At 42.1% G+C, this 19,477-nt stretch overlaps 1 protein-coding gene across 6 annotated transcripts in view; it reads right to left on the bottom strand.

Annotated features, from left to right (window-relative positions):
- Positions 1–19,477, bottom strand: part of rapgef2b (Rap guanine nucleotide exchange factor 2b) — a 121,928-nt gene that overhangs the window by 28,769 nt on the left and 73,682 nt on the right. For 5 of the 6 annotated variants that reach the window (XM_073486382.1, XM_073486386.1, XM_073486384.1 and 2 more), the window contains exon 7: positions 991–1,122. The exons of the other annotated variant lie outside the window; for it this stretch is intronic. In XM_073486382.1, coding sequence (XP_073342483.1) covers positions 991–1,122 — 132 coding nt within the window. The remainder of the gene's footprint in view (positions 1–990; positions 1,123–19,477) is intronic. 6 annotated transcript variants of the gene reach the window in all.

The following is a 19,477-nucleotide window of genomic DNA, read 5'->3' as shown; positions in this document are numbered from 1 at the left end:
GCATTAGCTAACAGCTGATTTAACACTATACAGTTAACACGTCTTTTTAAGTACTACATCTCATGTAGGGAACCGTAACCAATATCAACTTTTCCGATACCGATATTGACCGATACCGAGTACCGATCCAAGTCCAGTGTGTAAAAAAAAATAAATATATAATCCCCTTATTTTTATCAACAGCTGTATTCTACTAACCCTCTATGGATGTTATGTTGTGGATGGGCTTGGGTGGTTTCCCTGCTCCAACACATCTGATTCAAATGAATGGGTCGTGATCAGGCTTCAGCAGAGCTCGATGACGAGCTGATCATTCGAATCAGGTGTGTTGGAGCAAGTAAACATGCAGCGCAGGAGGGTCCCGAGGACCAGGACTGAAGAAAAGGAAGGAATAAATTGACATTTTTGGGAATTACAGTACGCTTCCTTTGCATTGTTGCTGCGAGAAGACTGAGAAGATTGATCCCACTTCTGTGGTGAATAAAGTAAATATGAAGGCAGCAGCTGGTTAGCTTAGCTTCATATTAGCAAAAAGACTGGAAACAGCTCGGTCCAAAGGAAACAAAATCTCCTATTAAAACTGGAAAATAAACATATATTGCTTGTTTCACTTGTACAAAAACTGTCCTGTGTAAAGTTTCAACTAAGCTAGGCTAAGCTAAGCTAAGCTAACTGTTCGCTGGTAGTACCTCTGTGGTACTGTACAGACTCAGTAACTCTCGGCAAGAAAGTGAATCGGTGCGTTTGCCAAAGTGCTGAACATTTTCTTTAAGCAGCATATTTTCATGGTTAAAGTGAAATTGAATAAAATTAGCTAATGAACGACGAGCTAGACCTAGCTAGACTTGGGAAGGTAGCTAGACTTGGGGAGGTTTAATCATATATAACCAACTTTATGACTCGATCTTCTAGTTGACAAACGTCACACCTACAGAACTTTCCAGGTGGAGTCCAAACTGGGGATCCAGCTCCAGTGGGGGGCGTCCTTACCTGGTAAATGTCTGACAGGCTGCTGCTTCCAGAGTCGCTGGTGATACTACATCCTGAGTGGCTGGAGGAGACGTGGGTCACCTGTGGGTGCAAGCCGTCGGCCAGGTGAAGTCTGCTGAAGTCTGCGGGGAGCTGCACATACACACACACGACATACACACAGATGGTCAGTATCAGCCAGCTCAGCCGCCACCACTGGTTCACTCACGCTAACACTCATGCTGACTGCCAGCCATGTGGAAACACACAACAGCAGCATGTAGCCCTGCAGTGTGTCCGAAAATAAAGCGTCAAGACAACTTGGATGTTGCTGTATTTCTTTCTTTTCCTATTTTAAAGTGGACACAGGAATCATTGCCCTTAATACTGTTGGTTAAGCAAAATATTTGATGAACTGAACAGTGGCTGCTGTAAGAAAATATTGGTTTTTTTTGTGTGACTTACACACGAACTACAAAAAAAGTTGCCCCGTTAATTTTAATTGGAAAGTAGCCTAAAAACACTCATAAATTCAATTCTACTCATGAATACTAGGGATTATCTTTATTTCACAGCTGTGATAATACAATGTTAACAGAACAAAAGATATTAATTAGTCCCACTGCAAGAACTCAACTTTACACATAATTTCTTATCAAAGCAAGGGAAAGGCAGAAAAAAGGAGGTGTTAATTAAATCATCCGACTTCCACAGAATTAGTCAAATACATATATATCAAATTTAACAGAACGTAGGACTGAATAAAAGAGTCTCCTTCCTCTACGTGCCAGTTTAACTGCACCTGCTGTCATTTATCAGAAAGTCAAACAGGTCTCATGAACCCCAGACTTTCATAGTTTATAATCTTTAGTCACATCATTTTTTACAGCTCCTGAAATCAGCACTGGAGCTTCTTTTTTGGGAACTGAGCAAACTAACAAGAAGAAACTCTGCATACATCAAGGAAACTCCCTCATTAAAGCACGCAACACGCATAACCTAAATGAACACCAGGCAGTAATGGGGGGAAACCCCTCTGAGTAATTCATACTGTATAAAGTACGAGAACGCAGTGCTGTAATTAGCCATATCGCAAATGAGCCAACCCACTTCTCTGTGGAGATGACCCTGAAATGTAAAACACATCAGAAACCCCCTGCTGACATTTTAGGAGGCAGATGAATAAAACACAAACAAATACAGCTGTTAGTGCAGCAACAGATTCTGAGGTTTACTGAAGGATGTGCTGTATCTTTATCTACATGTATATATTACTGTCACAATCCACCTGCCAGGTGTAAAAGCCTTCTAAGTATATCATTTGTTGCGCCATACCCATGGTAGGAGTCACCACCATCTGTTTTGGTCACCATGCCAGCGAATCTGAATTAAATATTCCCTCGGTTCTATTAGAAACGTGTTATATTACTCTGTTCCTGCTAAAAGTAATATATTACTGTAACACGTTACTTTTGTAAGTTGTAATATAACACTGGACGCTACGACCTGCCTCATCCAAGTGCATTTATTTTATAAATATATAGATGGAGAACCTACCTCTTCATATTTATCTAAAATATATCTGCAACTACCTCATTTACTGTTTTTACCATGTTATTGTACAGTGAAAAGTAAAGTGTCTTATACCTTTTTGAGCTAAAGCGATTCTTTGACCAACAGAAAATGTATCTGCAACTACGATACCTGATAATCGATTAATGGTTTGTGTCACTTTTTAAGCAAAACTGGCAAATATTTGCACCTGTGAGTGAGCACATCCGACATTTTCTATCATTATAAATGAATATTTTGGGCCTTCAGACTTTTAATCAGAACAAAAAACTAATCCTGTGACAACTTCAGCTCTGGAAAGTAAAACAGGGCATTTGTCAATGTTTTCTGAAATTTTATAGACAAAATGATCATTTTACTAAGAAAATGATAAGCAGGTGAGTCAATAATGAAAATAATCATGAGGTGAATTAAGTCATTTGCTATCTCAAGCCTTTTACTTAAAACACATCAACCATCTGTAAATGTTTAACAAATGTTAAGGCTTACAATCTATTTCATCAGACGTTTTATATATTATTCTAAATGTGCACAATATCGAGCATTTTTTCGTATGAATCTCATCATATCTGACTAGAATGCCAGAGGGCTGAATTATGAATTTAATACAACTGCGTAAACTGGTTCACGGGGTCTACAGACGTGAATATTTCATGGCAAAATGTTTTATTTACCAATATATATTTGATACTCAGCAGGGAGACCGCTCTGAGCCGCTTTCAACTCCACTTCTGGCTGTGGAAGATCATCAATATTACATTTTTACACCTAAAAGTCAAATGTGGCTGATTTAACTGGGTTGCTTCATTCATCAGATGGTATCAGAGCTGAATCTAAACATCTAGAGAGTCAGTTTACGGTTTGTTTTTTACATGTGTATGATGCCAGATGTGGAAAGTAAACAAGAATTTATTAATATACAGTGATTTTGAATATTTCTTCTTGACAGTTAAAACTTTGAACCCAGCTTTGATAAGAGCCAGTAAATAAAGACCAGACTATACATTTCATGGAAAAATGACAAACTGTGCTCCAGTCGATCTGGTGCAGGTGTGACATTTTACAGATTGTGCAGCCAGACTTTCATCTCTTCTCGTGTGAGCTGTTAAAGTTAAAAAATCAGCTCTGAAGCAGTCTGGGTGTCGGTGTCAAAATGCACTTTGGGCTGTAAATAACTACACTGCCTCAAATAATTTTTGCAGAGGCAATACTATGAAGTTGCACTTGGATGACAAATGGAATAGATTGGGTAGAAATACATCTTGGGAGGTTCATTTGCAACTAAATGGGTTTGAGCCGTCATCTCTTGAATGTAGTCTACGAAAACGCCTGTCGTCACAGCCTCTGAAGCACTCATCTGCATTACGGCTTAATTAAAGAGTTTTTGAAATGTGGGGGAAAGTGTGTCGCCGCCAGAATTATCACTGTGAAATACTGGAAAAGTAGTTGTGACTAAAATGCTTCTCAATATTCATGGTTTGCCCTTTGAGACCGGGCCACAATAAGACTGAAGGGCTTGAAGGTGCTGTGGCACTGAATTGATTTGGCAGAAGGTGTGGCAAGATATTGGAGACCTTTCTGAGCTGATTGTTGGAAGAAAATGAGAAAATAAGATATCTCGTCACAGAGCACCTCGGTGACAAGAGTCTGAGAGCCAGACAGTCGAGCTCCTGTGGCACTGAGGTGTGATGTGACTACACTGTGTCAAAGATTGCCATCACGTTTAATTATCTGGCTGGCTGCACTAACTAAAATGGTCGACCAGAGGGCCCAGTCAGTCACTAACCCCCCTCAGGCTGCTATTTCCCATCCACTTCACTCTGGACGCCTCCAGCTGATTTCCACATTATTATTACAGGCTGGACATTATTGTGTTAGTGTGACGAATCCCTTTGTCTGTTCAGAGCCGCTGTGATGAAGCCTCATCACGTATCCTGCTGATGACTTTCAGGACCAGAGGAGATTATGGTGCCGTATATCACTGATGTCATATAAACCTCAGAAGTGAAGTTACGTTGGAGCTACGACCATTTATATTTATCACTGGACATCTGTCGTAAGACTGTTGTGGCTTTGAGGCTTCAATCAAACTTCAAGTTTATTGTTATAAAGGAAATATTACTTCCAGCTGGACATTAAACACGAGCTGCATTTACAAGGACCCTAATTTTCCACTAATTATCTGAATAATAGCCACATCAGAATAGAAATACGTCATGTGACCGCCTGAATCAGAAGGATTCAGGTGTTTTAGCCCCACGTGGAGGCAACAGCAGAGGACGTGGATGAGTTTCAGAGAGTGACAGGGACGATTAATGTACAAAACAACAGCATCAACTTTTTAGTATCCATGTAAACAGTTAAATCTTAATATCAAGTCATAATGATTTCTGCTGGGTTGAATATCGTCCATGTAACAAAAACAACCTGTAGTCAAAGTACTAAAGTAACATTAACTATAAAACATCTTGATATTAAAGGATATTGTCGATATTCTATATTTTTCTCATTAATCAACAATTCCAAGATTCAAATCCGACAATGAATTGATCCTAAAATCAAGTCTTATCTGTCTAACTGAAGCCTGATGAAGCCCGAATGAGCTTAACTTTTGCACTGTGACATGTTCCTGCCAACAATAACCACGGCTCTGTCACAAATACACCATCCTGCTGCAGTTAATACTCAAAGGAGCAGCAAAAGATCATTAATCTGTGGCTAAAAATAACCCTCAACAACTGCAGATTACTTCTGTTTGAGTAACATTTTATTTTTGGACATTATTTGGCCTTTTTTAAGAAGTGAAAGTATATATTTGTGACCTGTTTTACAACATTAATCCCTACAGTAGACATTAATGGACTTGGGGCTGAGAGCCACAAACACTGAAGGGAAGTCGGGAACAGTCGAGAGAAGGACTAAAACATTCTCACTGGTCTTTACATGGGAAAATAACAAACACAGAATATCACCAGCCTTATACTTGAAGGATAGAGAAGAATACACTTTAAAATTAAAAAGAAATACTGTATACAAAAACGGATGTCAAGTAGATGCCTAAATTGTTAACATATTCCAGTAAATTCAATAAATTAAAGAGCTCAGAGGGCAAATAATTGAATATTCTCATTATTTAGAGTACTTGACTGGTCATGTGGAGTTTGTCAATACGGCCTTGCAACCAGGCACTGAACTGGTCCACATGTCAATAATAATATCCCCACTGGTTTCCACAGCGAGCTAGAAAAGGTCCCACCTCCTCCGGACAAACCCCCAAAAACCAGAGGTCCCTCCCCCCGGAAAGAGGGAGAGATAAAGGGCAGGGCAGGAACAACGGATAAAGGGAGAGGATAATAAACACTTAATCCTTTCTCTCCACTCATTTAGGTCATCCGTCTGTTGGTCAATAAGCCACGGTCCATTCAGTCTATAAGCATGTGGTCCATTGACCTCTTCGGCCCAATGGCATGCAAGAGACTGGGCCAAGATGGATGCCAGTACAACAATAATGACACGCACTCATTAAGCTTTTTTCAATCAGTGGCACGACGACACGGCAGAACATGTACAGTGAACTGTTAACAGCGATCGATGTGCAGAGTCTGAACCAGCTAAAATCTATACGCACAACACCAACCGCGGCATTATTCTCTCGTGATTATTCTCCTACCTTAAATAGGTCTCTGCACTCCTTCGCTCCGAATTCAATGCTCCCTTGCAAACAAATGAAGTGAGCTCTGCCGAACCGCGAGCCGAAAATACGTACAATCAGCTGTCACAGGAGGATTAAGCATCGCTCTAATGCTCGAGCCACAACACCCAGTTCTGCCTACATGTGAGCAGATGTGGCGCTCCTTAAATTACACTGTAGACCTAATGACCTAGATTGCTGGGTGGAAGCCCTGGGTGGAAGCGCTGGCTGGCTCTCAATCTCTTTACCGCCTTTAGATGCTGGGGGTGAATCTGTGCTACTACACTAGATGTCCAATATTGTGGGTGGCCAAGCTGTAATGAACACAATCCTCCACGGTGCACAAAGCAATACACATCTCAGAAACAGCCTCATACTTCTGCTGAAAAGAGTCAAATCCAAATTGTTGGTTTAATAGGTTTAAATTATGGAGCAAAGAACAACAACAAAATGATTTTCCAAGCAGCTAAAAGCGCCTGAAGCTTTGCGCGGCTCCTTTAAACATTTCACATGTGGTTTTAACTTTGTCTGCATGTTAAAAAAAATGGAGCACTGCCAATTTTGGAAGGCTAAGAGACAGCAGACACATCCAAGAGTTTCCCTTGACCATGGTGGCTGCTTCTCGCTTTCCTGAGCCTCGCGGATCAAGAGATTAAAACCCTTTCTGCAGGGTGTCCGATTAAAGGGGCCTGATATGCTCTCTGGGCTTTCCCCTCCCTGGTCACAGCTCCATCGGTCAGTACCAAACAAGCCAGCAGTTAGACAAGAGGAGATGATTAGCTACAGTGAGGAACTCAGTCCACTACACTGCTTTTACAATCACTGTTGCTGCTTTGGTTTGTTTGTGGATGAAAAATATCAATAAATCTTAGAAAGTATGTTTGTTGTCAGGTTTCTTTATATTACTGCCTGTTGTTAACACGATTACAAAGGATATGAGGGACACAATGTCAGGTTATAACAGGCTATATTAGTTGTACTGTATCTGATTTTTTTATCCAAGCCCAGCAAGGCTAACACATCTGGGAGCTGCGCTTCACTACATAAACATCAATTCTATAAAGATAAGGAGACAGTATTCATGGCCAAGCTATCGCCAAGAGATAAAGCCATAAACCTCCATCACAACCTCATAAATCGACATGAATGGTATTGTGATGGTGTAAGTCAACACGTGCCTCATTGCAGTAAAGATAAAACGCAGCTATGTGAATGGAAATCACAGGTCTCCAGGGGAAAGATAAGTAATTAGGGAATTACACATATAGCAGCCAATGGTCATGAGCCGACTGCGGTGATGTCATTACTGTAATAAGATCTGGTGGCCGTTATTGACTGTACCCTCGGTGGGTTTCCTGCTGGGGCTAAATGAATATTTACACAAGGCTTCCTTTGTATGCTAAAAACACAAGACAACGAAAATCGAACGAAGGGGAGAGAGGATAGAGAAAGAAGAGAGAAGAGATGAAATCTAGAGAGAAAACAATTAATTTGAAAAATCAGTGCCAAAATAAAAAACAAACCAAATTGTCCTCCGTTCTACCCTGACTGCTGATTATGAAGCTAATTTCCACATGCTGAGATACAGACACTTGTAAAACGAGCCAATTTTAAATGATTGCACTAATTTTTCTCGTTGTACAGTTGCTGACTTGTTCTCTCTCATTTAGTCGAACATGAGTGTGTTGAGCTTCCATCATGTTTTGGCTGTGGAAACTATTCTTTCCTGCCAATAACGATTCTTGAATTAGAAGGAAGTGCTAGTTGACAGCTAGCTACCTCCCTTTCCACGTCAACGTAACCAACAACCCTGTGATTAACATTAAGGATATTTTAAGTGTGTCAAGTGGCTACTAATCACTTGGCTGAATGTTTTTGCTAAATTCCTTGAAAACCAGTCAAATCAATGGTCAGTCATATCATATTAGCATGCTAATAGTGCTGAAATCAAGGTATATTCAGCATCAACATCAGCGCTGCAGCAATTAATGGTCTTTTAATAAACAATTGATCAATTTGTGTCATTTTCTCAAGAAAAAAGGTAAAAAATCTCTGATTCTAGCTTCTTAAAAGTGAATATTCTGTTTTCTTTACTCCTCTATGACAATAAACTCAATATTTTTAGGTCGGCAAGAACGTCATCTTGACATTTTTCACCCTTTTCTGAGATATTACAGATGAAACAACTAATTGATTAATCAAGGAAATGCTCAGAGGATTATTCAACAATTACAGTTGAGCACTGAATTGCCTCTAATATGACCGACTGTTACAGAAATCAGTACTATCCACACTTAAGATATAGTATAAAACACATTGCATTTGTATGAACCAATTTTAGAAAATGCAAACTTAGTCAACACGTATTCATAACAGATGTTAAAATAAGCAATACTACAGTTGTGGATGAAGAAACTCCTGTCAGATGGAGGTGTCTGTGGCTCAGGCCTCCCTGACTGAAGCTGCACAAGCTGCCAGAGAAGGCGGATGAGATATGTCATCAACAATGTCACATCTATGACTATTATAGGAATATTACGGTGATTTTTCGTTCGGCATCCTGCTCCGCGACCCAGGAAACGTCCATCAAGATGATTTACAGCCCTGCCTCTGTGTGAGTGTGTGTGTGTGTGTGGTCCCGGTGTGTGAGTGATGCCATCGGCGCTGACAGCCGATCAATCCGTTTACCGTTCAAGTGCAGATCAGCTCAGGCCTCCTCCTCCTCCTCCTCCTGCTCCTCCTCCTCCGGGTGTCTGCTGCTGGAGCTGCTGGAGCTGCTGGAGCTGCCGGAGCTGCTGGAGCTGCTGGAGCTGCCGGCTGCCTCCAGCACCACGGACAGCGCCACCAGCAGCAGCAGCACCGGAGGGTCAGGCTGGAGCTTCAGCTGGTGCTCACCGAGAGGCGAAAACACCTTCAAATACCCACTACACTCATTTACAGGGTGGATTCAGTCGCTCTGTGCTCGTACTGTAACAGCTCCTCGAGGTTAAAAGGTGGGGTGAGTGAATTCAGGGCAGCTCCGTCTCTGCACGCATGACATCACCTCCCATCCAACCACCCTGATCTATCGCTTGTACTCAGTGTGCGTCTCCTCCGATGCAAATGACATCTGGCTGCTAATTTCACAGACACCTACGATCAAGTACTGTCGTAAAACATAATGAGGGCAGAGACGTCGGTCGTTAAACACGCAAACATCTGCACCGCTGGACGTGCGTGCGCCTTTATTACCGGTCACGCATCGACCCGGTGGATCATTTGTTTTCACTTCTAATGAAATATCTGTATAAGCAGCGATCATGCGAGGCCTATGAGATCGATACAGTCCATGGTGTGCGTGTGTCTGCGCGCCTGAGTGACAGCAAGCACATGGCGGCCGCTTCTAGTACAACACACTGACACACATCGGAGGCTCGCGGGGCGAGAAGCAGCCTGTGTCCGGGCGTCTGTCGCGTCCTTGGCCTGCCCTGCGTTCATTCATCTTGTCGAGGCTCGATAGAAATCCGATGCACATCCATTACAGGCGCGGTAATCATATCTAGTGGGTCATAAAAAAAAGAAAGATGGAGAGAAAACGCTGCACGTCGATAGGCTACTTACCGGGGTTTTATCTTGCTGGCTCGGGACTCCATTGCTGTCTGATGCTGCTAATGGTTTCATAATGAAAAAATGTTCTCCGGGCTAAAATCTAACATCCCGGACCTGCTCTATGCCACCGCGGAGACCCCCATCTTCATCCGAGCCCTCTCCCCTCCCTCGGCTGCGCCGTCTCTCTGGAAGGAGGCGGCGGCTTGTCAGGTTTGGGAGTATCCGCTGCTCCTTCGCCTGATTACACTCTCCCAACACCAACACCAGCCTCCCCGCTGCTTCCCACAGAAATATCTCAAAACCCACAGAGGAGGTGGAGGAAAAAAATATCCCTTTTTTTTTTTTTTATCCGAGCCGGCTTCTTCTTCTTCTCTTCTCTTCTGCGCGCACTTGACTATCACATCTCCAGCCGGAGCGCAGCGGCGCGCCGATAATAAAGCAGAAAACAGGGGAAAAAAAGAAAGATGAGAAAAAATGGCTGACAACACTTTCACTCACGTTTGCTCCCTCCGCCTCCCCTCTCTATCTCTCCGTCTCCCCTCCCTCCAGTGAAGCTACACACGCACACATAAACGCCTTTATGCACCATTAGATTATTTGAAGACCGAGACGCCTCCAGCCTCCGCCGAGGTACTGTACGTTAAACCCAGCGGTGTGTTTGTAACGGGGAGCAGGGGGGATGTGTGTATGTGTGTCAGGGGTGGAGGAGGGGAGGGGGGTGGTGGTGGTGGTGGTGGTGGTGGTGGTGGAGGAGGAGGAGGAGGGGGGTAAGGACCTCCTCCCTGCCAGACAGTGATGCTGTAAGAGCAGCCACTATATGGCTGTGCTCCTCTGGAGGGGCTCGGGCGGAGGAGAAGGATGCTGATGCACAGTGGAGTGGTGGGAGGAAGAGAAAGGTAGATAGATGGGTGGATGATAGAAGGCGTGGAGGGAGGCGAGGAGCACGGTGGGAGTAATGCCATTATCACGCTCACTTCGGCACAAGACCTCGGCTGGAGCCGGTTGGCATAGTAACGGGATGAAGGAAAGCCATTTCCTGGGCGGGGAGACGGAGACGGAGACGGAGACAGCAGCACTTCCTCTTGAGGGAGAGAGTAAAAAGAGGTAGAGACACAAAAAGAAAAAGAGACAGAGTGGCATCACATCTCGAAAAAGGAAGAGGGAGATGGAGCTGGAAGATGGAGGAGAAGAAGAGTGGGCAGCAAACACACACACACACACACACACACACACACACACACACACACACACACACACACACACACTGGCAGCAATGATGTCACTCTGTCACTGTCGCTCAGCTGGAATAGCCATGGCAACTGGGTGAGCACGAGCCCCCCTCAGCCTCCAACCCATCCACCACCCAGCCCCCCCCACCCATCACCCTCCAGGGCTTTCAGTTGCTGTGGCGACGGAAGCAGCTAGACATGGCGAAATGGAGGAGGGAGAGGAGAGGGTGTGTGTGTGTGTGTGTGTGTGTGTGTGTGTGTGTGTGTGTAAAGGAGAAGAGGCAGAAGAAGTGGCAGTAGACCGCCACTTCACCTTCACTCAGCTGTACTACAATGAGCAGCAGCATCACCGACAGATAAACAACGCTGCAGACACAGAAGGAGGGAAAATATGTGTGTATGAAGCGTGTGTGTGTGTGTGTGTGTGTGTTAAGCAAGGTTATTATAGTTCACTAAAGCTCAACTGAGCTCTAGGTGTGAAAAAAGCATTTGAACTGAAATAAAAACAAAAACTAGACGATAGAGAAGATCAAGAACTATCTTTAAAAAATAAACTAAAAAAAAAAATAGTGAACATTTGAGGAAATGTCGTCACTTTGGTCAAACACTTTCAACACAACAAGCATGAGAAGGCCTCGTGCGTTTGATTATTACCTCCGCTGAGAGGTTATGTTTTCACCTTGGTCCATTTGTTGGTTGGCTGGTTTCTCGGGGAATAATTCATGGATCATGATGAAAAGAAACGGGCATATTTAGGTGGCTGGTATCTATGAATAAGTAAAATCTGATCCAGATCCAAATAAAAATCTGGATCTAAATATGTTTTATTTGATATTGGATTCGGGCCCTGGCGGAGGTATGCGCTCTATTGAGTGCCATGCTAGTTGAGACTGGGGTCTCTGCATGACTTTAAGACAAATGCCTTTAAAAAGCGTTGTGTGTTATGTAATACCTTTTCTGAACTTCTGAAATCTCACCCCCATATTATAGTAAAACAAAAACAACTAACTGCAACCAAACTGAATTGAAAACAAAAATCTTAAACGAAATAAAAACTACAATAACTGTGTTCAGCTGGCAGGCAACGTCTCTGGAGACTCCGATATTGGATACATGAAATGTCCCGTATATGAAGGTCTCCTGACGGAGAGACGTGAGGACGGCACTTCAGATGACAGAAGGACACAGGGAACAATGAAGCGTTTAAAGGCCAGCCAAGACAATAAACACCAGACCTGCTGCAGCTCATATCCACATCACACAAAATATAATAAGCAATTCAGTTCACAACCAAGACACAAAGGACTTCCTATCAACGACAGCTGTCATAATTTACACTCCATCTACGATTTATAGCAGATGAAGCAGCACATCAACAAGAAGCATCACACCTCAAAAAGTAGATATGATTTTCTTTTGTTGCTTTTCGTTTTGTTGTCACATCATTTTTCTACAATTTTGACAATGTCAATCATTTTCTGTCATCTTGTTCCATTACTGTTATTTTCTTGTCATTTTGATGTTTCAAAAAATAAAGAGACAGATGAAGGCAACTCTTTAATACAACTGTTTACAACTGCCTGCAATACTTTGCATATGAAGAAATATGAACAACTAAACCATCATTTTATCACAGAAGCTACTCGTACGTTTATCTCAAGGATTATAGGACACTAAACAGCAATTCTGATGATTGGTTACATTAGTTAGTGAGCTAAAAGTAGCCAAGATGAGCTTCCAGATAAAAAAAAAAAAAAAAAGAAGATTTTATTGTTTGTTGTGTATTTTTGTGTTTGGATGGACGGTTGGCCAGACACAAGATATCTGACGATGTCACCCTTAGACATGAGAACTGGGATGTTTTTGTTGTTGTTTTCTTTGTTCGTTTGTTGTTTTTGAAAAACATTTTACAGATTAAACAATAACTCAAAAATCAATCGACAATGAAAATAATAGTCAGTTGCAGGAACCGTGATGCTAAATCTGAGCTTCTCAAATGATGATCAGGTCTAAATTGTGCCAAAAATTGAGAATCACTCACATGCACAGACTTCAAATATAAAAACAGTTTCTAATAAAACCAATTACACATTAGACAGATAAATAGTTTTGTGTGTGCAGACAGTTGAGGCTGGAGCTTTTTGTTTTGGCTGCTCTGCCTCAGACAATGCCTGTAAAGCAGCGTACTACTCGCTGGTTTTGGAGCTGCTCCAGTCAAAGTAATGGTGGGGGAGGTGGGTGGGGGGAGGTGAGTGGGAGGAGGAGGTGAGGGGGGAGGGAGGCTGGAGACCCGGTATGACATCACCTCTCCTGCCCCGAGCCATGATGTAATGTATCACAACAACAAAAAAGCTCAGGTGCTTCGCTGTGCAGCCCGATCATTAACGACTCCAACAATCGCCGAGGGGGAGACGACCGGGGCATCATTACATCACCGCGGCAACGGGGTCGTGTCTGGGGAATATCAGTCCTTTCTGCCCAACCCCCACTTCGTTTAAAGCTTTCTAGGAACCAACAAGCCAATTAATCTTTTTTTTACTGACTAATCAGAAGCTAAATGTAACGGGAGAGAGGCAGGGGAGCATCGATCTTAGAGGGTTGTGACAGTGACGTGAAAAACGCCACTTGAGAATAACAATAATGCACTCGTGCTCAATTGCAGAGCGTGCTAAATGCATGAGGTGGAGGGTCGGGGGGGCGGTGCCTGTCTCATCTGCCATTTGTAAACAGTCTGTGAACCCGGCGTGCATTTATAGGGTCGGCCATGTGATGGTGTTTTGCTTGCTGGTGTGTAGCATTAGAGCCATAAAAACCTCATTACGCTGCTGGATGACACACCCGTGCACACACACATGACACACACACACAAACGAGCAGCAGAAAAACATGGCAGCATCCACCATCCACCTTCTTTAACTTCCGCTCTTTGCAATTCATGTTCATAAACAGGACAATACATACAGACAGCAGTTTGCATTTCAAGCATTTGGCAGAGCAAACAACCAGCAGAGCAACATGACATACTTCTGCATTTTTTCAGCATTAAAAAGCAGAACAGAGCAGAGGAAAAACAGTCCTTCAGCAGAGTAAAGCATGTGAATAACACTTTTATCATTCACTCAATTACAGTTACAGTCAGCCACATACTCACAACCATCCAAAAAACGTAAACAAGCCAAAGAGCTTTGACATCTGGACTGAATGTCTGAGACTCAGTTCCTCATCCAGTGTTTCAGTTCCTCATCCAAAACTCTTTGTTTTGAGACCTCCGTGTGCCCTCTCATCTAAACCTGCTTAGAAGCAAGAGACTGGAGGTTGGGTTCAGTGATGTGGTAGCAGAACATACACAGGCTGGAGAAATGCTTTGGATTTATCCTGAACTCAAACAGTTCCTGAATGGAGTTTGGTGTGACTGTTTTCATACACCAACAAATCCTATGAAAGACCACAACTAGCATTGGGCTCGTCCATCTTTGAATACTCCAGACTTCTTTTTTCCTTTCTGTAGCACCTCTTAAGATGTAAGTCGTGATACACTGGTTACAAATGTGACATGTTTTTTAAAAGCTCAATCATTTTCTAAAAACACTGGGGACTTGACTCAAACTAGGAGGAGACCAGAAGCAGGAAAACACAGGATCGACCAGCAGACATCTAAAGAAACAAAATCATCACCAGAAGAAGAAACTTCAGTTCCTACATCCTGAGTTGGAGCGAGCGAGCAGGTTTTCAGTATCTTGCTCAATAAGACTTCAACAGGACACGACTTCTCATGGACACACACTCAGCATCAAACCCAACGTACTCTGATTTATTGATCTGTGTCTATCCTTGTTCACTGACTTTGTTTCCAAGCCAACTGAACGCCTCATGTAGAGAAAACACAGCCCTGCTGACTGCCAGCTCGGTGCATTAATCCTCGACGTCTGTCCCATTACGACGGCTCTAAATAGCATTGTTAGAACCAGAAAGGTGATCTAATGAAGAGACTACATTTTCATAGCCGCTGCGGCCCGAGGGATTATTTCATTCATCAAGCTGTTGTCACCTGCACGCTGCTCTGAAAATAATTTGGCAGACATGCAGGCAGCCAGGCACGTTTAAGAGATTACACTTGTAGGTTCACAAGGGCAAAACATCTGTCGTGCCCCAGCACCTGCTACAAGGTGCATAAATCAAAAGAAGAGAATGAAAAGAGATGCTCGTGGAGAATAAGTGTCAAAGTAAGATTGTTGGGAAGCGAGTGAAAAGTTGATCAGTGGCTTGACATTTCCAGATCGGGTTAAAGACTAACTGTGGAAGGTTATGAACTGGAAGTCTTTAACTTTGCAATGAGTGGGTGGACTGAAGTGGTGGTGTGTCAGTCAGCTACAGACGGCGTGTTTCGAAATGTTCCGGTTCCCATTCATTCTGTATCAGAAAGAGATGGAAAGAAAAGGCAAAGACAATCTTTAACTTTAAAGTGTCAGATGCACGTGTTAAACTAAAAAAAGAGTCTTTGAGGCTGAACTTAGGCACAGCAGTGTTTTGAGCTAAATGTTAACATGCTTCTTAAAATGACAATGCTAGCATGCTGGTGTTCAGCAGGTATAGTTTTACTATAGTTTAGCATGTCAGCAGGCTAATACTTGGTAAACAGCCATTTGTTTTGCAGGTATTTGGCCATAAAACAAAGCAACTGACAAATAATATTTCACCCAAAGATGGTGCCATATAAAAAGTTAAACGATCACCAAAGTTTCTGGGATTTAACATGAGGGGGACAAGAATATCTGGAGCAATTTTCATGGCAATGCATCTATTAAAAGAAATATTTCACCCATGACGACAAACGTCAACCTCATGGTGAACAAGAATATCTGCACAAATTATGACAATCCAGCCAATAGTTTTTGAGATATTTCAGTCTGGACCGACGTGGTGGAGCGAAGGACAGATTAACATTGGACCTGCATGATATGAGGAAAATCTACAACTTGCGATCGGCCTAAATAAATATTGTCCCATATTAGTTCTTCTCTCCTTCCTCAGCCATCTTTGCTAGCTAACCTTGCAGTCGCCTCCAAACTGCCACCAATTAATAGGAGCATAGCTGGGAGCTATCCATCTGATAGGTCAAATGGTCGCATGCTGACTGTGAATGCATGGCACTTATGCATTGCGTTTCAGGCAGTCTCTTGCAGTGTGTTTATCGCATGTGTTCAAATCGTGATGATGATGAAAATATGGTTTTCTTTTTTTTACTAATTGACATCAGCACACTTAGAATATCCTATTTTAAAAGCACTACACTGTTGTATGATTTGCAATGCCTCTAAAAATGACCAAACAGGATGAAATCCATCAGACAAGAGGCAGAGAGAAACAGCAGCCTCGATAAAACAGAATGCGATGCAGTCGCAAAACTATTTTTTAGTGTTGGACTCAAAGAGTCTCTCAAACATCCACAAACTACTTGGCTAGCTGGCTATAAAAAATATACAACCACAGGGAGAAGAGGCCACAACAAAGCCTTAAAACAACTTCAGTGATAATCAGAAATGTGTAAGAGGGAGGACTGGAGAGTGGAGAGAGAATATTTCCTTGATGGGAATCGAAGTCATTATGTAAGGCTTTAAACTGCTTTATCGTGTGATTTGTTATGTAAAGTCAGACACAAATGGTTCTCTGGGTGAGCCATAATTGTTCATGTGGAATCTGATGTGTTAATTGATATTATCCTTTAAAGCTCAACAGTTCATCACATTGTGCAACTTTATGTAAGAGGATATTACATCCTGCTGCTTTTATTCTCCACTTTACTGCTTAATATTCTCATGGCTAATACCAGTGTTACAGGCATTTAAATACAACACTTTTATATGAAGGTTTAATGAAAGTCTCCTTTTCATGTCTGTATGTCAGACTTGCACCAAACCACTGTGATCCCAGTCTTTCATCATCTGTCTTCTCAATGTTAAGATGCATCCAGGGGACTGTGCACTCGAAATGAAGCACGACAGTTTTACAAATTTTATTTTTAGACTCATACGAAACATATTTTAACCCTTATTAAACCAGACAAACCGAATCAGCATTGTTATTAATATCTCAAGCATCTCCCGCAGCACTGTCGAACACCAGCTCAGATCAAACCGTTCTGCTGTGAATTGTTTGGAGGGATTTTGATCAAATCTTTGTGACACAAACAACAAAAACAGTTCACTTTGTTATCATCGCCACGCAGCCTCATTACCATGGAAAATAAATGTCATCTGCCAAACCTTTTGAAAATACTCAGCTTTCAAAAAGGTCTTTGAATGTCAGAACTGACATGAAAAGCACATCAAATGTCAGTTAGCATGTTCTCTAACACTGGTTGAGAAATGAAGCACGGCCGCTTGTAAATGAGTAGCTCGTTTTTCTCACTTGCACAACCCACAATTTCAGCTGTTTTAATGGAGTATGAGGACTAACCAAAAATATCTGCTCTACTTCCATCAAAGCAGAATGTCTGATATTTGGCTATTTATAACCATAAACACAGATTTAGCTCTCGGTGTCTGTGCTGGGAAAGAGACGAGAACACAGAAACAAAGGAAAACACGACAACTGAAAACAAGAATGCATATTTACTGCATTACCATGTTTGTCATCTTCATAGTGTTTACTGAATACAAAATAAGCTCTTCAGCTGAAACAATCGGTCGATTAATTGATCAGATGATGGACGGAAAATTGATCAGCAAGTATTTTAGATGTTAAGCAAGAAATCCCCAAAAGTTGAATATCTTTGGGGTTTGTGTCGGGCTGCAACTAACAATTATTACATTGTCGATTAATCTGATGGTTATTTTCTCCATTAATAAATTAGTTGCTTCTGAAGAAGTGCATTTGTGACATTACATGTGGGTAGCTGCTCATTCTCATTGTTTTTCAGCATGAAATAGTGATCTAAATAAAAGCTTCATAAACCTTTTTGCCAGAAGAATGCCTTATATATTATATATATATATATATATATATATATATATATATATATATATATATATATATATATATATATATATATATATACTTAACTAATTAACCCATTTATTGATTTAATAGTTGACAACTAATCAATCCATCAATGCAGCTGCAGTTTAAGTAATTTGAATATGTCAACTTGGGCTTCAGGAAATTATGACGGGCCTCTCTACTTTATGGCATTTTACTGGCTAAATGATTGATCCATTGTTCTGACAGATTAATCAATAATGAAACAATCCCTAGTTGCAGCCCTAAAAAGCTGCTATTAATAATTTTGAACAAACACCCAAAAATAAAGGATTGCGGGAGGCAAGAAAACAAAGTGTACAATGCTCCGTTTCTTCTTTCACCGCTGCAGTTCCTACACAATGTCTATTCAAAACTGAGGCTTTTGTATCTGGGCACAGCTGAAGCAGAGCAGGTTGTCACAAAGGACAGCTCTAAAAATAGGAGCTTGGCTTTTTCTGCGGCCGAGAGTGGCAGGTCTGTTCTCCCTGCTCTCGCATTTCTCAGCAGGCCCGACTGCTCAACACCTTGAGCTCTGATCTTTTCAACCTCTTACTTGCAATCCATTTCTGCTCGGACACGGCAGGACTTCATCATGAAATACTCAGAGGTGATGTATACACTGGTACCAGGCATATCTGGGGATGGTGATACCGTGCTTATGTGCTTCATAACTAAAGTCCATGCTGCATATACTGGTATTCATTTCTATATATAGCTGTTTTATGCTTGGATAAAGGTCTTTAAATGCCATCATAATCAAACACTTAGCACATTCACAGCACCACTGACAGAGTAAGGCAAGACCCAACAGAACCACACCCCCACAGCAGGGGATAATAATAATCCATAGAGCCTAAAGACAGTCAATACCATTATCAAGCACATCAGCAGAGAGCCACAGTGTTTGAGATCAATCAGCTTAATTGTTGCCATTATCTCAGTTCACAGGCCCGTAAGCTCCACCAGAGAGATGTTTATCATTTCTCTGTCGTCATCCGACAACGTGAAGTCCATTCTCAACCAAGCGTGCTGATATTTCTGATCAAAAACAGGATAATATGCATGGAAGCGGAAGAAGGTGCATTTTTATCAAGGCTGGTTTGATGATGTGGTTAATACAATTGGAGTGTGGTGCGGGCTTCCCTCTTTATCAGCATCCATGCCAGCAAATGGAAGGTATTTATAAGGAAGTCTACCAGGAGCTACAGATACGACAAATGGGGAACAGACGCAGATAAACCCTCCCCCAGCAGAAACACAAACACAGACAGCTAGAGGAAGCAGAACACACAAACACAGACTCACATAAAGTGAACACAACACACAACGTTGTTAATAGATACAGTACCTGAGGTTTATTGCATTCCTGGCAGCCGAGTTAAAGGAGAGAGCCATGAAAAGAAGCAGA

Source organism: Pagrus major, chromosome 18 (genome assembly GCF_040436345.1).
Source record: "Pagrus major chromosome 18, Pma_NU_1.0".
In the NCBI taxonomy this organism is placed as follows: domain Eukaryota; kingdom Metazoa; phylum Chordata; class Actinopteri; order Spariformes; family Sparidae; genus Pagrus; species Pagrus major.
This window is presented reverse-complemented; position numbering and strand designations above follow the sequence as displayed.